The following is a 26,964-nucleotide window of genomic DNA, read 5'->3' on the forward strand; positions in this document are numbered from 1 at the left end:
TAACAACACAAGTGGGAACTTTTGCATCTGTTCATTGTAAATATAGTAAAACATTAAAGCATTAAATTCCATAAAATAAGCAATCCATTTTTTTCACAAAATGTATTGCTTTAGTTGCTTCTTGCTCCCTTGCATTTTGGTAACTCACATTGTTTGTTAATAAAGTGTACCTGGCCTGAGAACACATTTCTCTATAACAGATTGCTTATCCGTTTACAGCTCTTTCCTTAATGTCTTTGTGATTTTTGTATACAGTTGGCTTCCTGTGCCACTTTGGAAAGCTGTGCAAATGATGGTAAAGTTTTAATGCCTTCTAGCAGCAGAGATTTGGCTCCCACAAATATGGCTTCTGAGGACCAAGCAAGCGGAACAGCACTAGTGGCTCAATCTTCCATTCTGTCAACACGTCAGCTAATACATATTGTAGCAGATGTAGATAAAACAACTGATCAGGTAATAAGAAAATTATCTATTACTGTAAGTGCGAGGATCTCAGAACTGCTCTGACAAATAACATGCAGAAATGGAAAACCGATTACTTACATATTGCATCCGTCACATATGTTTGGTGCTGCATGTGTCAATGTGAACATTGTGGAGCTGTGACACAACTTCCACAAAAGAAGCTTTTTGTATAGTAGCTGAGTAGACTTCCACAATGGTTAGCATATAGAGAAAGCTAAACCTAGCATATAATAGGGCTCATTTGGAGGGCTACACATTTGTGAATCAACTGTAAATAGCCTACTTTAATTTATGAGATAAGACTCAAAGAAAAATAATCACAGGTTAATGTATAGCTGTGTCCAGATCTAAGTGAAATCACCAATAATTTCATTCGACTCCTATTTAAGAGTGCTGACGCCAAAAAAAATCTGATCGAATTTGATGGCAGATAAGAACCACTTGGTCATCTAGTCTGCCCCTTCTAGTGTACTAAGTACTTAAAATTAGTGTTTTGACAAGGCAGCTAAATCGCGAAGTACAGTACTAAATGGGGTGATCTATATATTTAAAAGCTTGTTGGTTTTTATTCCGATGGTAGCAGACGTTAATTGTATTTTCTTCATAATTTTAAGAAATAATGGCTTGGTAAATATGGGCCTGATTTAGAGTTAATCACAAGATCAAAATCATTCTCAATGGGCAAAACCATGTGCACTGCAGGTGGGGCAAATGTAATATGTGCAGATTTAGGGGGTATTCAATCTTCTGGTCACGGCAGACGAGCTTGCTCGCCTGCCGTGACCCAGTCCCGTTCTCGGTCAGCTCGACCGAGAACATGCAGGCGGGATTCAATGTCCCGTCTGCAGCGGGATGAGAAGGGGGCGTGGCCGCGAGCTGCGGCCGGGAAGTGACGAGATGCAGCCGGCAGCTCGTCACTTCCCGGCTGTTCTCGGCAGAACGAGCCCGACAGCTAGAGCTGTCGGGCTCGTTCTGCCAGGAAACCCTGTTCAATGCTGTCGGGGAAGACAGCATTGAATAGGGCCCGTCGAGCATCTCCCCCACGGGAGATGCTCGACGGCGATTGAATATCCCCCTTAGTGTTAGATTTGGGTGGGGTGTGTTCAAACTGAGGGGTTGCTGTATTAAAAAGCAGGTAGCATTCGTCCAGGTCCTGTCTTCAGCAACTTGTATGCTACTATACTGCTACTGCCGCATTCGATATGGGAGTGTGCTATCCTCCCCGATGGGGATACGTGCCATCCCATATCGTCAGTGCCTCTCGTTGTTTTCTTTTCCGGGCACCATGTCAAGGAGAACAATAAAGTTTATTGAGAAAAAAAAACTACCAAAAAACAAATGAGCACAGCACTCCCGACTTCCATATCATCACCTCAGGATGGTGAAGTGGAACAAGAGAACATACTAAGTGGGCGACTGCAATAACAAATTATGCATTGGTCAGCACAGGAAGGTACTGTACAAAACATAGCGTTGCCCTTTAAATACCCGCATCACGGCATTCATACATCAGGGGAAGTGCTATCCCCTGCCATAACGATCGGGGATAGCGCATATTCGATGGATGATACATCTACCCCCGAAATCTAAATTGAAGTGTAAAAAAAAAGCAGCCAGTATTGCCTTTCACAGAAACAAAATAACTCTCCTAATAATAACTCTCTCTGCACATGTTATGTTTGCCCCACCTGCAGTGCACATGGTATTGCTCATTTCATTTTGCTTTTACAATTAACTCTGAATTAGTCCCTATGTTCCTTAATTCTACTGTTTAAAAGCTTTTTCTTTTTATGTGCACACATTAACCCTTATTCTGTTTGACTAGCTCAGATATGAATTTGCGAGTCACCCTAACCCCGCATTCCGAATGGTAAGCCATTTGCAAGCAGGGTGGACATCCATTCTCACGCCGACCACCGAATGATGGTGAAGGCGCACGCATATATAAGGGTGGTCCAGTCACTGGCAAATGCACGCACCCAGCGTATACACATTCGCAGAAATGCTGCTGCACATATGCAAAACATTGGTCCCCATGTGAATTTGCACCCACTGTGTGTTTATGCAGTGCTGTGATTAGTAACTAGCATTTCATTGTTTATTATAATGCTATTTTATTTTTATTCTAGTTGCCAGAATTAGTTGAAATAACTAAAGTTAAACTTGGTTTAATTGGATTCAAAAACATGGCATTAATAACAGGTAATATTTTCATTTTGTTAATTCATTGATTTTCGTTTGTTGTAATGTTTTTATTGAACGGAAAAAAATGAGGAGTTCCCAGAGCCCGGGTTTCTACAGTCCAAGATCTTATTGTGACTGCGTGTCTGGAGAAATTGTTCACATGTGAGGAAAAGTATTATAGTAGGATAGCATTTTTTTTTTTTTTTTTTGTGGACATGCACAAACTGTTTATATTTTTTTTTAATTTTGTGACTGAAGAAGTATATACTGTATAATAGTTATAAAAATAAAATTTATTATTATAGCCCTTTTCGGTACTCTTTACTTAGTTGGGCGCCCGTCGCGGTCATCGCGGGTACATTTATGTCTGGCCGCGACGCGACCGACGCGATGCCCGCGATTTCCCATTGAAACCCATGTTAAACATGGAAATCGTGTCGGTCGCGTCGTGGCCGGCCATAAATGTACCCGCGATGCCCGCGACGCGATGCTCCCGATTTACCATAGGAATCAATGTTAAAAGGCGCGATGGACCCGATTTTACTGTTAAATGGCTCAATGGACCCGATTTGGCCATAGGAATCAATGTTAAATGGGCCACAGAGCCCATTAACCCTTAAATGTCCCCCCAAATTTTTAACGCCACCCCACGATCCACGCCAACCCGAAGCGTGGCGAGCGCAGCGAGCCCGCGAGGGGCGGCGGTACGCGTCCTCCGACCTTTTCATGCCCTACTATCCACTAGGGCGTGGAGTGAGAATATAATAGTGTGGCGAGCGCAGCGAGCCACCGAGCCCGAAGCGTGGCGAGCGCAGCGAGCCCCGCGAGGGGACGCGGATACCTTCACAGTTATACGCGTCCCCTCGCGGGCTTCACAGGTGTCCGTGGCGACGCCGACACCTGTGAAGCCCGCGAGGGGACGCGTCTACCTGTGAAGGTATCCGCGTCCCCTCGCGGGGCTCGCTGCGCTCGCCACGCTTCGGGCTCGGTGGCTCGCTGCGCAATTATCAAATGACTGCAAATGGTTGACAGGAAGCCTGCGTTTAGGGGTTAAACACCTGCCATTTTCAGGGAGTGTCCAAAAAAAATGCTGGCGTTAACCATGCATTAAGGGAGGGTCTATGTTTTCTGCTGGCGTACCTTGTCACAGTTGTGGTATCTGTGCTTTCCACTATCTGCTCTCCCCTAGTAAACACTGATGAGAAGAACACTATCTGCTCTCCCCTAGTAAAAACTGATGAGAAGAACTCATTACTATGTCATCCTAATGAATGTTAACCTAGACATTTTCTGGGAGCTAAACCACACAATATTATTGCTACATGTTATTACAGTAGGTTTAACATATTTTAGGAATCAATGGTTGGTTGTTTATGATCTGAATTTAAAGAGGGTGTATTTTTTTCCACATGACTATGCACAGTAAAACATTTATTTGTATCAATAAGAGACCTATGCATCCCAAAAAGAATCCACTCTTTTTACTAGAATATGAAATTGAAAAAAGAAACCTCATCAATATAGCAAATATGTATATATTTTACTGTTGTAATTTTTAGTCCTTTACGCTAATTGAATTCCTTGTTTTCTCTAGGAGCTTTGGAGGACATAATCAGCTCTTTTTCAACACCTTTATTGGTCATAAATACCAAAATCTCACTGGATCTTAGCGAATCCTGCTCGGTTTACTTGAAAAGTGCTCTGGAAGTCCCTAGGCTTTACAGAAGGACAAACAAAGTTAGTATGAGTTTTATATAGTACAGTGTTGGTTCAAAACCTCACATTATGCTTCTGTATGTTCACTATTCTCTTGAAGACTCCAGATAGTTCCCCATAAATTCTCAGGATAGCAGGTTTAGCTATCTGGCCATACGGGATATGGTCGGTAGGTCCACACTATGAAGGTTGACACATGAAATAGGTTGACCAGGTCATAAGGTCTACGCACGTATTAGGTCGACTATGGGAAGATCAACATGATTTTTTTCACGTTTTTTTTCTTTCTCTCGAGCCAACTAGTGCCAACAGGCGGTATTTCATACCCCTACCATCCACTAGGGTGTGGAGGGAGATTATAATAGTGGGCTGAGCTCAGCTATGCACCATGCCTGAAGCATGGCAAATGCAGCAAGACAAGAAAGGGGCACGGTACACTGATAAGTGTCCATGTCGAAATTTGGGACAAAAACGTGAAAAACTCATGTTGACCTTTTGACTGTCAACCTATTTTTTTTGTACGTAAGTTATGTTATACAGTTAAATTCAATCTTTCTGTGGCATAAGTTTCATTTTACAGGACAAAAAAATAGGATATAGGGCAGTACCCTTCTTGCACTAACCATGGAACTGGCAAGTTCAGACTTGTCTTGTAGTGTCTTCCTTTGTTCTTTGTCTGGCTGCAGCTTTTGCATTGATACAAGAGGTTCAAGTTTAATACAGTTTCAGTCAAGTAGTTTGATCAAGAGCATGACAAATGGATATATAGTACACAGTGGCGTCACTGAGGGGGTGTGGGCTGCACCCAGGTGTCACCCTTCTGTGGGGTGACGCCAAACAGAGTTGCACGAACACCTGCCCCCCTGCGTCTACTGTCCGCCAGTCCCCACTAGCAATTAACACCCGCTGCCACAAATGCATGCGCAGCCGTCCGTCCCTCCCAATCGCCGCCCACTCACCTACTTATGCTCTCTCCGCTCTGCAATGTATCTCCCCAACTGGCTCCTGCTGCTCTTGTCACAGGCAGTGGCGCTGGCAGCCAGAAGAATCAGTCCAGGGGTTGATCTCCCACAGTCTGACTTTCCCTCCTCACAGGCTGACACTGCATCCCCCCTGCTACTTCCTGTTCCTGGCTGCTTGTGTTAGAAGGCAAGAATTCTGAAGTATTCATCCTGCACTCCAGTTACTGAGCTCTGCTACACAGAGAGTGACAGTCAAACTGGTTACATCCTGGTTACATTAGGAAATTGCAAGTGTGTGCTTTTCAAACCCTGCATCTGCCCTCTCACCCTGCGTCTCCTCTCTCTCACCCGTATCTGCCTTCTCACCCTGTGTCCCTCTCCCTAATATGTCCTCCTCCCACCCTGAACTCACCCTGCACCCTATGTCTCCCCTCTCACCCCCAGTGCACCCGGTGTAGTAATTCATGGTGCGCCTTTAATACCTTGTATATCTCTCCTAAACAGTGTTTTAATCCCTAATATGACCCTCTCCCACACAGCACTTTACTCTGTCCCTCTCCCCAATATGTCTCTCCCCCACCTACCATCCCTCTAGTTCCCATGTCCTTCTCCCCAATATGTCCTTCAATATGATCCCCTCCTCTCACACTGCACCCTTTCCCACCCAGTGTCCCAATCCACAAAATTTTCCTCACCCACACTGTCTCCTCTCCCACCTAGCACCCCCCTCCCCTTTCTCTGTCCCTCTCCCCAATATGTTCCTTTCCCACCCAGCATCCCCCCTTCCTCTGTCCTCTTCCATCCCTGCATTCCCCGATCTCACCTAATGCTCATATCCCTCTCAGTTCTACCTTCACCATGTGTCATCCATCTCATCCAGTGCATCTTAAGGCCACACCCCTGGCGATTGAGAGAACCCCCTTTTTGTTGTGTACAACATTACGGATTTAATATATAGGGAATTATATCCCTTTCAAGTTTCCATACCGCAACTCAACTCCAAAATTCCCTCTTTGACCACTGTGTGTGTGTGTGTGTCTGTGTGTGTGTGTGTGTGTCTATGTATGTGTATATGTATGTGTGTGTGTGTGTGTGTGTGTATATATATATATATATATATATATATATATATATATACGCATATATATATGTATGTATATAGAGAGTAAATGAAAGGCAGGCACTCTGGGGACTTGAAAAAAAGTGCTATATTCACAGCAAAAACGACCCAACGTTTCGGGGGTGGTTCCCCTTTGTCAAGGTGCATAGGTGATAACAAAGACAACATGTATGGTGTTTACCTTATATAGGAGAGGGAGATGTGTAGGGAGCGTGTCAGCTGCACGCCGTATTCCCGCCGCCGGCTGGTCTGTCAGGAGCGTCACGGTCGGAAGTCCATGTACTTCCGGCTTGTGGTGCGCTGTTGGAGTGCAAGCTTGGTGGTAGTCAAGGCTACCTGTCATCGTGTGGGCGCTGTCTTCCGGCGGCTGGTCATAGGCTGCGGCATATCACGTTCCCTATACGTGCACCGAGAAAAGGAGTGCATACAATTGTTAAAACCGTACATAGCATATCGTAAATTGTATATTAAAAATGTGTTCGATCAGTGGCTTTCTCCCTTGGTGATTGTGGGGAGTTTTAAGATGCGCTGCAGAATTTCAGCGTGAACTGTGAGAATCAGTGAGTCTAAAATGTCAGTGGGGATTGCACACAGTGCGGACTCCCTGTATTCTGTGTCGGGATATACCAGTGCTCTAAGGTCCATCCATATTGTTGGTATGTACCTCCGCTGTTTGTCTAAATATATCTGGCAGCTTATGGAAGGCTGGAGATGACACTGTAAGAGGTGACTGGGACAATGAATGGCGCTGATGGAAATGAGCCCATGGGGTTAAAGCTCAAGACCCATGTTTTCATAAGATGGACATATTACCTGTGCCACCCCTCATTATAGGGATGGCAGTGCCCATTATTACATTATGGTGTTAGGAAAAGATAAAGGATAGCAAGAAAGAGTAAAGATGAAAAAAAATAATATATATATATATATATATATATATATATATATATATATATATATATATATATATATATATATATATATATATATATATATAGCAAGGGTTGGGGTCCGGCACTCCTCCTAGAATAAGCTGCCTCGGTGCCTTCCACAGGGTGATCAAATAGAAGATGTATGTACCTAGGTACTGGGGCTTCACTTCAATAATATTGATAACGATATTAAATTATCGAAACGTTAGAACTTACTGCAGTGTGGTGTGCAGTTCTGAGTGAAGCCCGACGAGTGCCGCCCCAGTACCTAGGTACATACATCTTCTATATATATATATATATATAGTATCCAAAAGGTCCGGCACTCCCAATATGCAAAGATAACTGTGGCCGGTGCCTGCACATGTAATGGAAGTATGATTTGCAGGAGGTGCGGCACTCGGTGCAGAAGAAGTAAATGAATACCAACAACAGTGGCTTTTGACAACGTTTCAGTTGTATTATCACAACTTTTTTCAAGTCACAACAATATTTATTTATATATTCTCGAGCTGGAGCAGCACTCCTTGTCAGGATCAAATAGTAGGTGCCTTCCACGGGAGCCCCAGTGCAGGGATTCCAATACAAATATCGATACCAGGCGGCACTCAAATAATACACGTTCAGACGGTCCAAATATTGGTCAACGTTTCGAAGCCTTTAATGTATTCGCTTCTTCATCAGGACATAAACAAGTGAACAAATATTACAAGAATTTATACATACCAGCACCATCACGTTTCCCGGTCCCAGCGTTCACACTCCGGCGCCAGTCTCTGACGTCACACGCCAATGGCCCATGCGTCAGACTGCCGCGCCGCGCTCCTGCTGTTACCATGGAGACACATACACCACAATACAATGCTCTTCATTCCCGTATTAACGGGCTACATCAAAAATATCACCTTGAGAAATAAAACGGTATTTACAGTGCGGCACACAAAGATCAGTATCAACATAGCTCACTGTCTACAGCAGGAATAGACACGGTTCTATTTTCGATTAGGTTCTACTTTTTGGAATATATAGGTTTCCCAAATCACGTCTATCCAAAAACTAGCAACAAGCTTCGAAATAGTTAAAATATAAGCAAAAAATAGTTGTCATCTATACAAATTGGCAAATGGAACAACTATGACACATGTAAACATTTTACAAAAATACATGTAATCCCACGATTTCATTAAGCCCATGTGAAGTCAGTGTATTTAACCTCTGAATCCACTCGGCTTATCTTCTAACCAATGCTACAGGACGATTTCCTCTCCTGATGTTCTTGGGAATGTGATCGATTATAATATATCTCAACATAGGAATCGTGTGTTTAGCTTGGAGAAAATGACGGGCCACAGGCTGGTCACTGTGACCCTTCTCCAAAGCATTTTTAATTGCTGACCTGTGACCCGCCATTCTCTCCCTAAGGGTTCTCTCTGTCTTCCCTATATAGTGGAAACCACACGGGCATGTGATCATATATATGATGAATTTTGTCATACATGACACAATGGGGCAGATGTATTAAGCCTGGCGAAGAGATAAACTGGAGATAAAGTGGAGAAAAAGTGGAAGGAGTTAACGCATCAGCCAATCAGCTTCCAACTGTCATATTTCAAACACTGCTGATTGGCTGGTGGGTTACCTTCCACTTTTTCTCCACTTTATCTCCAGTTTATCTCTTCGCCAGGCTTAATACATCTGCCCCCCTGTGTCTAATAAGGTAGCGTATTCCACTAAAGGGATGAGTAAAGCTATCAGCTGCGGTCAGTGCTCTGCAAGTGGTGCAGTTCAGGCAGCGAAAACAGCCTGGTTTACCTTCCAGAAATTGTTCACTGCTAGTTGTTTGAAGCTTAGCTACATCAGTCTTCACTACCCAGTCTCGTATATTACGCCCACGCGTATAGCATGGCATAATATCGGAGTTTTCTAGATGCAGTGACTTATCTGTACTGACCATTTTTCAGTGCTTTTTGGCTATCCGATTAATCTCTGGGCTAATCCTACTGAAATGGTTAACCCATGGTAACCGGTATCTCTCAGAGTCACGCTCAGTTTTGTTATTATAGGTCAACAGACTCTCCCTTGGGACAGCCATCGCCTTAGTCTTAGCCGAGTTAAGAGTAGTCCAGGAATAGCCACGCACTGCAAGTTTTTGAGCCATTAAATCAATTTGTCTCTCAGCCTCATCACGATCACTACAAACACGGCGCACTCGCACAAACTGCGAGTACAGCAACCCGTATTTGAGCGAACATCGATGACAGCTGTTGGCAGGAAACTCACACACCTGTTGTCAACAGTAAAGGTCAATTTAACTGGGCTGCTAGTGGAATTATGATGTTCAATAACAGTGGTAAAGCTAGCTGCATCCCCCTGCCAGATCATAAACAGGTCGTCAATAAATCTGGTGTATAACACCACACACTGGGAGATATTGGGATCTGAGAAAAAAATGTCCCTTTCCACCATTTGCATAAAAGCATTCGCGTAGGACGGTGCGAAAATTACTACCCATCGCACACCCACTTCTCTGTATGTAAAAAGCATTATCATACAGGAAGTAGTTGTGCGTGAGTACAAGTTCCAGTAAATCACAGAAAAATTGCACATCAGGACCTTGATACTGATCACTATGTTCAATGAGACGACGCACTGCCTGTATCCCACCATCATTGGGGATGATGGTATACAGGCTAGTGACGTCAATGCTACACAAAATGCAACCCTCTGGTAAACTATCAATTTCAGCTAATTTATTCAAAAAAGCGGTAGTATCCATGAGATGGTCAGGACAGGCCTGTATGCATGGCTGCAATATAGCGTCAATAAAGGTTGACACGTTCTGGAACAATGAACCCCTGGCTGCTATGATAGGGCGACCAGGGGGATTGTCCAGACGCTTGTGAATTTTCGGCAATGTATACAGAAGGGGTATGACGGGATGAGATACTATTAATGCATTGCTCAATTCAACTGTAATAATCCCATCAAATACTGCCCTCTGCAACATTGTCGTAAGCTTTTTGGCAAACACATCTGTAGGATCAGAATCCAAACACCCATATACATTATTATCAGCAAGCTGTTTTTCAATTTCCAACTTGTATTCAGACACATCCTGAACCACAACGGCCCCGCCTTTATCGGCTGGCCTAATGATTATATTAGTATAGGATGACAAATCCTTTAATGCTTTAAATTCATTTTTGGTCAGATTGTGTCTAGATACTCCTTTGGTATTAGGAAGAACCTCACTCCTAACTTCAGAATCTAGCATCCTCATGTAAGTTTTAATTGTGGGATTATAAGAGACAGGATCAAACACAGATTTTGCTTACAAACGTTTAAGTTGAGGAGGAATAACATTTACTGTACAACAGTACCTACAGAACCGGACTGTTTCCCAAAATGCTCCCTCAATTTTAACTGTCTATTCAACTTATATCTCTCAATGTCCCACTTTAAAGGGTCAAAGTCCACCGTAGGCACAAAGGATAGTCCAAGGCTCAACGCGCTCTTCTCATCCTCCGATAATACCAGATTGTACACTATCTCCTGAGAGGCGGTCTGCCCCTTTTGCCTTGTCCTCTTGCTCTGGCCGCCACGGCGCGTCCTGTACCTCTTGCGGTGTAGAACCCCCATCTCGTGCGCACCCCTAAAGGGTAATCACTCTGAGAAGGAGTCAGATCAGAGCCCGCTTGTACACTATCAGAATCACTGGTTGTGGGATGTTCATAAGATGAATCAGCAAAGGCACCGAATTTAAGCTGTTTATAATTTCTTCTGGGTTGTGCTCAATTGTTATTAGATCCCCCTTGGATCCACATATACACACGATTTTGCTCATAGTCCAGATTGACCTTTTCCAGTGTCTGTCTCTTGAACTGGATTAAGTCGCGTTTATAACACGCCACTTGCTTATCAAGCCTCTCCAACCAACCAGCACCAGTATCCGCAATAAAAGTCTCTTTATGCTGCGTTTCAAAAGTCTTAATGCGGTCTCGAGCTATCTCAAGCTCCCTCCCGGACTCCTCAATAACGAGCAGCATGAGATCCATGCTACATTTATTTACCACTGCGATCCATTTCTTACAAAAAGATGTATTAAAACGTCCAATTGTAGGGGCATTTCGCACCCTAAAACCCCGTGGGATCCGTTGACTTTTATAATAATCGCTCAGTGATAGAGTGGTACATGTAGTCTATCTCACGCTGCTTCAAGCGTCACCAGTCTTTATACAAGTGTGGCAATGGCTAAACACACGATTCCTATGTTGAGATATATTATAATCGATCACATTCCCAAGAACATCAGGAGAGGAAATCGTCCCGTAGCATTGGTTAGAAGAGAAGCCGAGTGGATTCAGAGGTTAAATACACTGACTCCACACGGGCTTAATGAAACCGCGGGATTACATGTATTTTTGTAAAATGTTTACATGTGTCATAGATAGTTCCATTTGCCAATTTGTATAGATGACAACTATTTTTTGCTTATATTTTAACTATTTCGAAGCTTGCTGCTAGTTTTTGGATAGACGTGATTTGGGAAACCTATATATTCCCCAAAGTAGAACCTAATCGAAAATAGAACCTTGTCTATTCCTGCTGTAGACAGTGAGCTATGTTGATACTGATCTTTGTGTGCCGCACTGTAAATACCGTTTTATTTCTCAAGGTGATATTTGTGATGTAATGTGATATTTGTGATGTAGCCCTTAATACGGGAATGCAGCGCATTGTATTGTGGTGTATGTGTCTCCATGGTAACAGCAGGAGCGCGGCGCGGCAGTCTGACGCACGGCATGTGACGTCAGAGACTGGCGCCGGAGCGTGAACGCTGGGACCGGGAAACATGATGGTGCTGGTATGTATAAATTCTTGTAATATTTGTTAACTTGTTTATGTCCTGATGAAGAAGTGAATACATTAAAGGCTTCGAAACGTTGACCAATATTTGGACCGTCTAAACCAGGGTTGCCTACTTTTGAAAAATCATTTCAGGGAGAAAAGTAAAAGCCAGGGGGCGGGCCTTGCATCACTTGGGGGGAGGGGCTAGCATTGCCAGGTGGCGGGTCTTGCATCGCCAGAGGGGGTTGGCGGCGTCATTGCCGTTATCTAGCGCATGCGCAATACACATTGCGGAAGCAAAGCGGCACTTGTGGGAGAAAGGGGTTCTATTACGTGAGTCCTTGAGATGTCCCAGGATTCTCATGGACATTCCAGGAGAGTTAGCAACCCTGGTATAGAGTGTGCCTGGGCACATTATGTGGGTGTATAGAGTGAGCAGAGCCGGCCCTAACCAATTTGATGCCCTAGGCAAGATTTTAGCTTGTGCCCCCCAGCACCACCACTAGTTCTGCCTCTGACTCAGCACCTATCAGCCAGTAAAACATAACACCCCTCACCCATAGCATTCCAAATACAGAGCCGCAAGTAGACATTTTGGTGTCCTGTGCCAGCAGGAAAATTGGCACCCCCTATATTTTAAATGGCACAACATGTGCCAAAGGAGCATAGGGGAGTGGTCACACAATAGCAACCCGCATCTACCACACTGTTCACAATGTTCCAAGAAACTGTCATGTAATTTAGGGTATTCCGACATTATGCTGACAGTGTCCAAAATTTTGATATATATGGGGCGATGTAATATAATCAGTGACCTATGATCCTTATTACCAAAGTGAAGCAGGAAGCTACACCTTCAAGATTAATGGAATGAGTGGAGTATAATATGGGGGCATACATGGACAGACAGACAAATGGGAGGGTGCACTGATGGACAGAAGGGAGGGTCCATAGACTGACAGACAGGAGGGGTAGGAGACATAGACAGACAGATAAAAAGACAGAGCATTATATGGGGGTGTAGACAGAGAGAAGGGGGGCACAGATAGACAGATGGCATGGGGCACATATGGACAGACATGGCCCGGAACCTCTAACTACAGTATATGTGTGCAGCTGCTATGAGGCCAGATGGATTAGGGGGAGTCCCAAAATAAATCTCACTACACCCTCTAAAAATATATATTTGTATTTTTAATGACTGAGTGATGAGTTGATGGTGAATTGAGAGGGGAAAGGAATGGATAAAGTCAGCACAGGGAATGGTAAGTTGTGGGGGCACAGGGAGGGGTGAGGTGGGCACAGAAAGCTAATGGTGGCACAAGGAAGGCTAAGTGAGCTCTGAGGAGTAGGGGTATCTGTCAGGTGGAAGAAAGGATGCCCATCACTGAGAACAATCAACCCCCCCCCCCCAGAATGAGGGGACACACCCGGGTGCCCCATCATGGACAGCAGCATCACCCCATGCACTACTGACCACTGTGCATGTTGCAGCTCCGGCGCTATGGGAGAGCTGAGTCCACCTCCAAGCTCCAAGCAGAACATCACTAGCTTCGCCTCGAGCTGCATCCCAACTCCTCCCACTTGATATCAGGGCCCGGGTGGCACGGCAGCTGCCGGAAGTTTCCCCATCCTCCTTGCACAGCATCAGCAACTGCCAGGATTGAGAGACCTGCAGGGGGAGGGGGCGGAGCTACACAAGAGTGAGACAGCCTGTAGTGCTCAGGTAATGCTGACGACTTTCTCTCTATTGCTGCGGCTGCTTGCTGGGATTTCAGTTAATGTGAATTCTCTTGTCAGGCAGCCGCAGGGGTGAGTCGACCTGGTGGGGGTTTGGAAACGCACAGCAGTCAAAGTGCCGGTATGACATACCTCCCCATCCATTACCTCCTCTGCAGACTGAAAAACTACTCGATCTCCTCCAAGGTGCAGCTAATCAGGGGTTTCTCCAGCCGCACCCCCTGCCGGCAGCATGGCAACAACCCACGGCATCTCCTCCATCCTGCGGCCACCCGGCAGCGGTCTCTCCCCGGTGCCAGTGAATAAATACGCGCAGTTCAACTTAGTCTGGCAGCGGTGACGGCGCCGACGCGCATGCGCAGTACACTTCGCGGAGGCGAAGCAGAAGCTGCGGGAGAAAGGGGGCCTCTTCCGGGAGTCCGTGAGATGTCCCAGAATTCCGGGAGTCTCACGGACATTCCGGGAGAGTCGGCAACCATGGTCTAAACGTGTATTATTTGAGTGCCGCCTGGTATCGATATTTATATATATATATATATATATATATATATATACACTGTGTGATGCACAAAAAGCGCTAACCCTCACTTAGTGATTACTAGTATTAGTGACACAATTTACAGTGATGTAAATAATCAATTTACAGTGATGTAAAATATAATAAAAGTGATATTGTCAACACTACAGAGTATATACTGTGGCAGCAAAAGTTTTCAAATTGGCCTAATTGCCATAGGTCCCAAGAAAAATGTCTGCTAGGTGGTAAAACTTCTGCTCCTTCAGTGTTGACAAGGAAGATGTTTTGTGACAATCCTTAAAATACTTTCTATGTGCGTACCGAAAGTTATATGCAGTTTCGCGTGTAATGATGTCTTTCACTCCCAGATATTCATCCTTATATTTTACTTATGAAATATCCAAAAGGATGATATAAGGGTTTCACAAAGACAATATCTGTGCAAAAAAGTGACTTTCTTTTTTCTTCTAAAAGTCCTTGTGCTTGAAATGATGCTTATAGAGGTGAACAAAGCCACCTTGTGGCTAGTGTTAATAGCACACGTGTGACCACCCTGTGATAAAGATGGTTTTAATAAATAAATAAATGATGAACTCACACTGGGGTTAGCTCTGTCCAGGTGCAGTTCCCATCAGGTATAGTGCCGGAGCCCTTAAAACCAAAACTCCCAACAAAGGGAAAGGCTAATAGCGTAATATTTTTTTTATAAAACACATTTATTTCAAACAATACGCATAACAGATATAAAAAACAGTAATAGATGGACCCGTACATTTGACATAAAAACATAAGCTTATCTGAATTCAGTCATCGGGAATGGAGAGGTGTATGTAGCCCGACCGGTATCGTCCCTTTCTTATGTGTTGGGACTTCCTCAGGGGTTCAGAGATATATATATATAATCCATAGACAAAAAACCTTACGGTTTCACATGTCCCATTAAGGCTTCTTACACATGATCTGGCATTTCTGAAACCTGTTGAAACTCTTCCACTCAAACGCTAAAAAGCAATGAAATTACAATCATTAAGGCTGACGCCTTAATGGACGTGTTCATTGTGCAATACAGATATGGTACGCAATCACAGCCTGTGGGTAAGTGCAGATTCAGCACTCTCACACAGTGAGATTGCTGTCACTCACACAATGGTGGAGCTGCTAATTCACAGATTTGTGTGCTCATTGGAATACACACATGTCTGTGTACAGGGTTAGGATACAGGTGCCAGTCAATGATGCCTACCTATACATGGCACGCTGACCCTACCAGGTCATGGAACTCCACCAGGCTGAGTGTTCCTCCCGGGGATGGCGATCAATCTGTTACTTCTGTCTGACTTGATGGTTTCCCCTCCAGCAGAAAGTTCGAGGCAGCCGCTCCCCTTTTCCCCGGTGTCCGCAGATGCAGAGCAGGAACACAGAGCCAGGCCTCCTCCTTCTGGCATGGCAGTGGTGCGGTCTCCAGACTGGTTCGCCGGTGTTAAAGGGAGTGTCGATGGGGAGCTGTTGCGCATATGCCTCCTCCCATGGTCCTCCCTGCAAAGGACCGGGGGAGGAGCTACACACGACTGTGCATGCGCAGCAACCCCCCCGGAGCCATTTTGGCTTTGTGCAATGATCAAATTTGTTTTTTTAGATACGATCAAATTCTAATAAGAGAAATGTTACCTATTTTAGTGTAAAAAAAAGGGAGGGAGGGAGGTAGTGAGTCACACCATACCTCTGGTGCTATATTGAATAAAACAGTTAATAGCCAAGGAAAGCCGCATATGATAACAAGCAAACCAGCTTGTAAGAAATATAAGAAAACAATTGGAAAGCTGTCACAGCATTAGCAATTGTACCTTTTATTAAAGTTAAAAATTAAATGTAATATAGGTCCCCCTTTTCAATAATAACACAAGTCTCAGTTCAATTGAAATATCAAAAATATTTTATAAACACATAATATATACAAAAATATACATAAATCACATGTAATAATGATAAAACAATGTGGCAAGGTGCTGGCGTCCCAATTAATTAAAAGAAATGAACATAGGAGCAGTAGACCTCACTTGAAGCTCAGACGATGGAGACGTTGGAAAAGAGCTGGGTGTATGTATGGTTAGGGTTATAGGCTGCGGGGTGTGTGTATGCTTAGGGTGATAGCCTGGGGGATGTGTGTGCATGGTTAGGTTATAGACTGCGGGGTGTGTGTGTGTATGGTTAGGGTTATAGGCTGCGGGATGTGTGTGTATGGTTAGGGTTGTAGGCTGCGGTATGTGTATGTATATGGTTAGGGTTGTAGGCTGCGGGATGTGTATGTATGGGATGCGGTCATTTGGTCTACTGCATTATGGTCGACAGTCATTAGGTCGAATCCATTAGGTCGACATGCTAAAAGGTCGACATGACTCTAGGTCGACATGGGAAAAGGTCGACATGATTCTAGTTCGAAAGGTCATTAGTTCGACAGGTCATTAGTTCGACAAGGTCATTAGTTCGACATTGTCTATGTCGACATTCACAAGGTCGACATGTAGTTTTTCACTGTTTTTTGAGCCAACATGTGCCGACAGGCGGTATTTCATGCCCTACCATCCACTAGGGCGTGGTGGGAGAATAAAATAGTGTGCCGAGCGTAGCGAGGCACCGTGCCCGACGCATAGCGAGCGCAGCGAGTGATGCGAGGGGATGCAGTGCACTTTAAACTGTGTCCATGTCGACTGTGTTGACATTCAGGTAAAAAAACAGTGAAAAACCCCATGTCGACCTTGTGAATGTCGACATAGACAATGTCGAACTAATGACCTGTCGAACTAATGACCTTTCGACCTAGAATCATGTCGACCTTTTCCCATGTCGACCTAGAGTCATGTCGACCTTTTAGCATGTCGACCTAATGGATTCGACCTAATGACTTTCGACCATAATGCAATAGACCAAATGATCCCAACCCGTATGTATATGGTTAGGGTTATAGGCTGCGGGGTGTGTATGTATGGTTAGGGTTATAGACTGTGGGGTGTGTGTGTGTGTATGGTTAGGGTTATAGGCTGCGGGGTCTGTATGGTTAGGGTTATAGGCTGCGGTGTGTGTGTGTGTGGTTAGGGTTATAGGCTGCAGTGTGTGTGTATGCTTAGGGTTATAGGCTGTGGAATGTGTGTGCATGGTTAGGGTTATAAGCTGCGGGGTGTTTGTGTGTATGGTTAGGGCTATAAGCTGCGGGGTGTGTATGGTTAGGGTAATATGCTGCTGTGTGTGTGTGGTTAGGGTTATAGGCTGCGGGGTGTACGCGTATGGTTAGGGTTAAAGGCTGCGGGATGTGTGCATGGTTAGGGTTATAGGCTGCAGGGTGTGTGCATGGTTAGGGTTATAGGCTGCAGGGTGTGTGCATGGTTAGGGTTATAGGCTGCAGGGTGTGTGCATGGTTAGGGTTAAAGGCTCCAGGGTGTGTGCATGGTTAGGGTTAAAGGCTCCAGGGTGTGTGCATGGTTAGGGTTAAAGGCTCCAGGGTGTGTGCATGGTTAGGGTTATAGGCTCCAGGGTGTGTGCATGGTTAGGGTTATAGGCTGCAGGGTGTGTGCATGGTTACGGTTATAGGCTGCAGGGTGTGTGCATGGTTACGGTTATAGGCTGCGAAGGGGAGGTGTATGTTTAGGGTTATAGGCTGCGTGGTGTGTATACTTAGGGTTATAGGCTGCGGGGTGTGTGCGCATGGTTAGGGTTATAGGCTGCGGGGTGTGTGTGTGCGCATGGTTAGGGTTATAGGCTGCGGGGTGTGTGCGCATGGATAGGGTTATAGGCTGCGGGGGGTGCGCGCATGGTTAGGGTTATAGGCTACGGGATGTGTGTGTGTGCGCGCATGGTTAGGGTTATAGGCTGCGGTGTGTATGTGCGCATGGTTAGGGTTATAGGCTGCGGGGTGTGGTTGTGTGTGTGCGCATGGTTAGGGTTATAGGCTGCGGGGTGTGTTTGTGCGCATGGGTAGGGTTATAGGCTGCGGTGTCCCGCTACACAGGGGGAGCGGCCCGGGGTGTCCCGCTACACAGGGGGAGCGGCCCGGGGTGTCCCGCGTCACAGGAGGAACGGCCCGGGGTGTCCCGCGACACAGGGGGAGCGGCCCGGGGTGTCCCGCGACACAGGGGGAGCGGCCCGGGGTGTCCCGCGACACAGGGGGAGCGGCCCGGGGTGTCTACTGAGTACTCAAGTGGGGGAGTCGACCCTACTGCATGTGACAGCCAACACCTGGAGCCACTCAGGGTCGGGGGAGTGACAAAGAGATGATGCTGTGGGGCCAGGCGTTTTTTTACAATACCCTGGTCATTTTAACCATTCCACTGCAGCAGACACGGAGCTATTTTTTTATTTTCTGAGTCAGTGCAATCAAATTGCAACTTCAACCACTGGGCAAAATTGTATGTGGAGCTGCAGCCTGCTCCATGACTTACTTTGCTTTGTGTGCAGGCTGCAGCTCAACATACAATTCAGCCGTCACAGCCGTTCTGGCTTTGCAATGCCATGGGGGTGATGGCTGTCACTGGAGGGAGCACAGCAGTGCCACGGATCAGATCGCTACAGAGATCTGATCCGTGGCGGCTGGCAGGGGGACCCAAGAGTACCGTGGTGGTGGATGCCCCCCAGTCCAGCACCCGGGTCGCATACCCCCTAACAGCCCTCTAGTTATGGCCCTGGTACATGGACACGCAGGTGGTGGCAGTGCAGAAGGCAGGACAGCAGTGTAGGGATGGCCATGGACTATCGATGATTCTAAATCATCGATGGTTTATGGCCAATGTTGAATACCCAAAGGCCAATCAGTAAAACATAATGGATGACCATCGACATGTAAAACTATCGATGGTCATCCAGTAGTTTTACACTATTGATGGTCAGTTGCACTCTTGCCAACGATGGCAACCATCGATGGCAAAGGCAACAATGGCCATCCCTACAGCAGGGTGACAGTGCAGGCAGGGTGCAGGGCGACAGTACCGCCCCACTCTCTCTCTCACCTGCTCCCGCAATTTGAGGAACACCATGGTGCAACGCTTCCTCCTCCTCTGCCCCTGAATGCAGCTCCTTCAGGGGCTCTGGGGATGGTGAGGGCAGCCTGTGCCCGTGGGGTGAGAGGGGGGAGCCAGGCGAGAGGGGGGCCGCAGATGAGAGCGGGGGGTGACAGCGTCCGGGGGGGTTGGCCGTGAGCGAGAACGTAGGGGGGTATGGGGAGGGGCACACATGGGCTCCATACATGCATGTAAGGTGAGGTTTGAGGCAGCTGGGTGCGGGCGAGCTTCGCACAACTTCCCGCAGCACAAGGGATTGCAGACTCCTTTCCTCCTGCGACTATCGTTACCCCCTGCGGACTGCTTCCATCAGTAGTGGCCGCAAACCCCGCTAGTAACGCCACTGTATCACAGCAAGCGTCCAGTCTCCTGTCCTCAGCCGGCGCGCTGCGTCCCCTCCCATCCCGGCAATCATCACTAGTATCCATCTTATGACAGACAGTCTCAGACTGTCTTTGTGGGTGTCAGCTCAGCTGGACTGGCTGCACTACACACCCGCACAGCAGCGCCTGCAGCACATGCGGCCAGCCAGCTTGAGAGCTGACCTCTGGCGGCTATGATACAGCGGGACGAGCTGTGCAGCTGCACTGGGAGTGGGGACTCCTCTCTGTGTGTAAAATATTTTTAGATTACCTGCTGTATTAGTGCCCCCTCCTCATCTTATCACAGTACCATTACATATCCCACGTCACAAAACTGCAGGAGGTTCTGGCCTCAGCAGTTCCTAGTGCTTCACAGTCGGCCATGTTTGTGCACTCAAGTGAAGCCTCTCTAGTACTCCCCCTGCTGGTGGCCACTGCGCATGCGCAACAAGTTGAGCTCTCCTATCTTTATAATGGGGGACGTTTCACTAAATTATAAAAAAAAACTGTACCTATATAAAAATCCTCAACCCCAAAAGGCACTCCACTGGGACAATATCTACCTAATAAAACAAACCACAAGTCTCAATTGTTCCTCTACCCTGAGTTATGCCTTCCCAAAAAAAACCTCATAGACTAACATGGGTGACAAAGTGTCATTTCGCAAGTGTCAGAAAAAAACTTGCAGTTGGAAGTTTAGATCGCTCCCAATTGCTCATTTTTTTATATTTCAACCTGAAATTTGGCACGCAGCACCGGTTGACGATTCTACGCGTACATGCCAAATTTCAGCTCAGTACGCCCAGTCACTTTTGAGGTGCAGTCCCTTAAACACCATGCCCCCATCCAAAAAGTTCCCTATGGGAAAAATCCGTTCGTTGGGTTCAGCCTTAATATAAGCGTGCCCTTATAAAATATATATATATATATATATATATATATATATATATATATATATATATATAGCAAGAAACAAAGTGCGCCCCTAATCGGAAGTATCCACCACCAAATATCCAAAAACGAACTGCAGAAATAGCAAACAAATTACTGTTCAACAGTTTAATACAAATTTTAAAAAGACAATAAAACACTTTTTCATCTGTGTGGAGTCATTAATTCAATTCGGTCAATGCAAGGAAAAACCCAACGCGTTTCGTCGAAAACGACTTCCTCATGGGTAACTTTCTGTAGGTAGCTTAACCTCAAATATGAGTGTTTTACTCCAGATCTGCTAATCAAGGATTAATACAATGTGGCCACTGCCTAGTGTTATGTATTGCTCGTAGTTTGAGCATACAGATGCCGACCCAGAACGTCCGCACGGCTGGGTCTTTCAGGCCGACCCAGCCGTGCGGACGTTCTCAGCCCTACCGCCATTATTGTTTGTGTGTGATTGTGATATTAGTCCTTTTCAGGACTTTAATGTACGTTGCAGCCTAATCGTTAGCTGTCTCCCTGTAACCGCAGCGCGAACAGCTCAAGCTGTCAGCGGTACAGAGAGGGACGGCCAGTGCACGTCAGTCCGCATCGCAGCACTTGTCCCTACTACAGGGAGTGACTGCAGATAGCGGCGACGTGCATGGATACACTAGCACCTATCTACATTGTATACATCTGTATGCACAAACTACGAGCAATACATAAGACCACATTGTACAGTGGCCACATTGTATCAATCCTTGATTAGCAGATGCAACATTTGTATTAAACTGCTCCTGCTGCAAGCTACGACTCTATTTATATATGTGATACTGCTCACAGGTACCATTACATTAATTGATACAGCTCATACCAAGAGTTTTTATTAGTGCCCCTGCACTGTAAATGTCTGTGATATTAATGTTGGTCTCATAAAAAATAGCGATATCCCTATAGAGTAGTAGTCACTATATAAAATGACTAACGGGCTGCAGAACCCCGGACACAAGCCACACTCACCTCAAATCCTAAGACACTTCTCTCCTCATCTAATTGTTGAATACTATAAGAAGGAGTAACATATTAGTGTCATATGTATATCCAATATAGGTAGTTGCTTTCAGAACCCGCACGTGCCTTTTAATCACACTGTTTTCACTTGTGTTTATGTTTTGTGTTGTGTGCCATATTTCACTCTTTTAAAGTACAACCAATAAAAGGTATATTTTAGGACTTTTTTTCTTATAAATGGTGCACCACCATAAGACAATCCTCTTTCTCTTTTCCAATAAAGAGCAGGACTATCACGCAGCTCCCTCATCCTCTATCTACACATTTTATGGTTTTCAGGTTCTTGCCTCTGACCATGCCAACTTTGGGTGCATAGACTGTCAGGCAGCCTTAAGGTGCGTACACACGGGGGGGAGATATATTGCTTGCAATATATTGCTGAGCAATATATTGCTCAGTGTCTCCTTTTCATCAGTGACCAGAGATGGTCGCTGATGAAAAGGAACCTCTGCTGGGGGAGCCGCAGAGGTAATTAGCTGGTCGCAGGAGCAAGCTCCTGCGACCAGCGATTACAATGGGGCAGAAAACGGGAGCGCGCAACCGGCGATTTATTACCGGGGAACACTTCCATCACTGGCAATATGGTCGCCTGCGACTATATTCCCAGCGATTATAGCCCCTATCGCCCCCGTGTGTACACAGCATTAGTGTTCCTTCCTGTTTGGACAGCTGTTGTACATCCCATGGTCCAGTATTCCTCAGTCTTGCTGAAAGACAAAATAGCATTTTTGGTTCTTCTCTCTTAAACAAGTTGGGGAACATAGCATCATGTAACATCAGCTGCCCAACCCAAGCAGGCATCACCAAGCAGCGTTTTTATGGGGACTCCCATATAATTCTGGGAGTTCCCCTGCTGCCGCCCCCCTTCTGTCCCAATCCTTCCCCCTAATGAGGAATTCCTCAGCGAGTGTGATACTTGCCAAACGTGTTTGCAATGGGGGTTTGCACAGACCCCCGGGGAAGGGGACAAATTGGGACCTGAATAAACGGGTCTGAACCCGCCCCAAATTACAGTGAATATTTGCTCATTCACCTCAGTCTGTATCCCAATGCATCTTAAAGTCTAAATTCCTTACCACATTAGGGTTATTTTATTTTTTTGACAGAAGCCAATTAACCTGTCAGTATGTTTTTGTACTGTGGGATCTGTTACTCTTTATCAATCTCCATGAGCTACAGCCAAAGCTGGCAATTTGTGATAGCACAGTGGAAAGTGAAGCTGTTGAGGCTAATAAAGGGCACACAAGTGCCAGTATGGTTGGTGCGGTATTGCTGATTAACTAGATCTGTTCACTGTTTTGCGACCTACACATCTGCTAAGAGTGGGCAAATCCTGTTTTTTGGCAGTCAGCCCAAGCAACCACATAGTTAAGGAGCATTTTAATTCTTGCTTTATGATAATTCCACAATGTGGTTGTTGGCTGTTCAGATTTTCAGGCCAATTAGTCTGCATACCTAGCAAATATATGATGTTGTCAGGCCTGTGTGATACATAAAAGAACATCATGGGCAATAGGAAAAGGAAAAAAGAAGATCGTATTAGTAGCTGCAATTGTCCTGTTCCTTGTTTGTTGGTTTTAAACAATTTGCTTTAAATTATGCTGTTACTTATACATCATATTGTGATAATATTAGCTCATGTACACACACACATACAGACACACATTCTAGGGTGAATTTTGTTGGAAGCCAATTAACCTACCAGTATATTTTTGGATTGTGGGTGGAAACAGGAGTGCCTGGAGTAAACCCCTCAAGCACGGGGAGAATATGCAAACTCCTCACAGTTAGGACCATGATGTGAATCGAATTCAGTAATGCTAAACATTACATCGCCCGTGCTGCAATCCAGGAGGAAGGGTGCTTAAGCAGAAACTGACTTGTTGACTGTTAAAATGGATGGGTGATTATACATGTGCCCCATAACTTTCTAAAATGTTATACAAACCAGTCTCTATGTTGGTGACTATGAGTTGGTCAAAACAATAAATGGACCTCTTGTAATTTCTGAAAGAGGTGTGCTGCCTGTTATATGTCTCATGAGGATATATGGTTCATTACAAATATCAATATTACTTTCTTTTGTGAGTACAATTACCGATATATCTGTTAACTGTGAGCTAGGAAAGTTTCCCTTACTATTCACATGGAGCTGGCATAATGCAGCAGCATGACAGCAGATTGTGCGATGAGCATTTCCAACACACTGCTTCCTGTGTTCTTTAGCTGACTGGTAATTGCAAGTAGTGACATAGACTTTGAGAACCATATGGCATCTGAGAACATGCCCCAAGTGTGTGTCCAACTTGTCAACATTTAGGAGTGGCAATGTTGAATTAATGTATAGTCAGATTTCTGTTTCCTTTACTCACTAGGCAATAAACTATTCCGTTTATTAGCAGATAGCAGAATGTGGAAATGCTGTCAATAATTGTTTTGCAATTCGCTCTATACCCATCAGTTAATTTATACTGGAGGAATAATTAAAACTTGTTTGTATGTTTCAAAGTGAATTGATGGTCATGCAAGTGTGACCATACTGACACAATTAATGTCTTGAATATGTGTTACCAAATTTATTGTGTCTTTTATCATGACAGAGGCATTTTGATATGTTATGGCAATAGGTGCTGGCTTGTTAAATCTTGTTGTGTTTGCACTGTGGACAGTTTGCTCCTAATGACCACTATATACTATCAAAATCCAATTACATTTGATCTAGTAGGGTACATAACTAATGACAAGCCAATAAGTGACCTTTAAAGTTATCTAGTTAATTAGGTAAGTGCCCGTACAACTGGATTGGTGCAGTTTGGCTGTCCACATCTCCTGGGATGATGTAGACCAACAGGAAAATCCTCCATACAGGTTTAAACATACATTCAAAACTTGTGTTTGGAGCAGTGGTTCTTTGTAGGGAACACCCATGTGTATAATAGGTAAAATTTTTGCTGTTCTAATTAAATTTTACTTTTATATGTACAACCAAAATAAACAATACCTGAATAAGAATGTGTAATCCTTATTTTTCTGTGACTGATTACAAAAAAAGTATATTAAACGGTTAATCTTGATAGCTCTGGTTTAGTTTGGCTTTCATACTGTTTGTATCCAGAATATCTTTCTTAAGCTATAGCTGTTCGCTAATTGACAAATATGATCATATAATAAACTCTTACTACTCTTTGCAGGAAGTGCCAACGAAAGCTTCCTCTTACATTTTTAATGCACTCAAGCCTCTAGAACAGCTGCACAGTGACTATAATACTACACTGAAACAGGCAACCAGGGAGCAATGGCTGAAAGGGGCGCTTTCTGAATGTACACAGAAGTAAGTTAATTATATATATTTACATTTATGCAGAATTCATTATTTTAAGCTGTCTATTTCCATAGCATCAATCATTGAGTAGAAAAGCACCCATTGCCATTTTATTTTTATTTCCCGTACTTGCTTGAAGACCAACTCCGCTTTTTCAATTCCATAGATATCATTAAAGATTCAGCAGCATTCTCCAGGCTTCATTCTGATTTCCGGGGAAATCTCCACCAGTGTGTCATTCCCCACAACATGAAGGGATTTAGGCTATAAGAACAAATAACATTTCAAAATGCATTACATAGTTCCCTCGTTCAGTGTCTGTTTTTGCCACAATCACTTGTGAAACTATACAAATACAGCTCCAAGAAATCTGCCAGGACTGAGACACCCACTGTCAGCATTTGTAGATGCTGGAATAACACTGTGTACCTAAAGTAATATGCACCAGTCCTATAAACAGGGCAGATTGTCTGTAAGTAAATGGTTTCCTATATGGGCAGTCTGTTATCTATGAATGCAACCAAACACCCTTTTTTCTACTAGAAAGGAATCTAGGACGCGAGGGCACGAGTTTAGATTAGAAGAAAAAAAGATTTTGTTCATCCATAAGAAAAAATTTCTTTCAGTCATAGCAGTCAAACTTTGGAACTCTCTTCCTGGAGAAGTGGTGTCGGCAGACACTATAAATATGTTTAAAATCATGTTGGATAAATATTTATTGGTTAAAAACATCCATGGGTATGAATAAGTAACAATCTGTCTTTAAAATATCAAAACATACAGTAAAACAAGGGATAAGCTACTATAAACATAGGTTGAAATAAAAGGACGCAAGTCTTTATTCAGTCTCACATACTATGTAACTATGTAACCACTATCCGTGACACTCCGTTGATATGCAATATTTCTGTGAATCTTTTTAGTCACACACCCACCATCCTCTCCTAGTCACTGTCCAGGAATGCCACATGCTACATTGCATATAAATTTGTATTGTAACTCTGTGAACAAAATTAGTGCACATGATTCTGATGCATATACAGCTGATAAATATCACTCCACTGCATCCAACATTGCCACTGTGTCCAATGCCGTCAACAGTCATTTTGGTTCCCTCTGCCAGAAAGAGTATTGTTGTGCACCACCCCCTCCATATTTGAAACATGGATAAAGGGCCATGACTATTTGGGGAAGGGGACTGGCCAAATAATATTACTTATTCACATTACACAAAGCCCCTTATTTACATTACAAAGCACATTAGAGGCCCTTATAAACATTACACCACAGTAAAGCAGCATCATCTTCATCATTTGTTGTTGTGCAGTAATATAGCTGTGCAGAAAGATACTAATAGATATGCCTACCCCCATCTGTCCGTGTGCTGGTGTGACAGAAATAAGAGTTGGCATACTCGTGTTCAGCAGATGCCCCAGTGACATCGTGCACAGTGGAGAAGATGGCTTTGATAGCTGTGAGAATGGGCTAGTAAGGGTGTTATGGCTTCTCTCCCAGTCCCAAGAGACACTGCAGGAGATGGAGGAAGGAGCACACAGGCAGGTAGCTGCAGTTCTGCCCTCTGTAATATGTAATACTAGTGGTGCACCCAGGAGAGAAGGAGCTTGGGGGCACGACTATTATACATTACAGTAGGCAGTATGCAGCTGGCAGTGGCATATACTGTATAAAGTGTGATCTTGGTCTAGGTACGGCTTTGACTGACGCAGTGAAAATTATGTAGTACTCAAATTCAAAAACT

General features: G+C 44.6%; 1 protein-coding gene across 2 annotated transcripts in view; it reads left to right on the forward strand.

Moving 5' to 3' along the window:
- Positions 1 to 26,964, forward strand: part of COG2 (component of oligomeric golgi complex 2) — a 265,347-nt gene that overhangs the window by 220,930 nt on the left and 17,453 nt on the right. For both annotated transcript variants that reach the window (XM_083176425.1, XM_083176427.1), the window contains 4 exons: positions 256 to 453; positions 2,595 to 2,667; positions 4,244 to 4,386; positions 25,075 to 25,214. In XM_083176425.1, coding sequence (XP_083032551.1) covers positions 256 to 453; positions 2,595 to 2,667; positions 4,244 to 4,386; positions 25,075 to 25,214 — 554 coding nt within the window. The remainder of the gene's footprint in view (positions 1 to 255; positions 454 to 2,594; positions 2,668 to 4,243; positions 4,387 to 25,074; positions 25,215 to 26,964) is intronic.

Source organism: Crinia signifera, chromosome 3, assembly GCF_055691185.1.
Source record: "Crinia signifera chromosome 3, ASM5569118v1, whole genome shotgun sequence".
Lineage (NCBI taxonomy): Eukaryota > Metazoa > Chordata > Amphibia > Anura > Myobatrachidae > Crinia > Crinia signifera.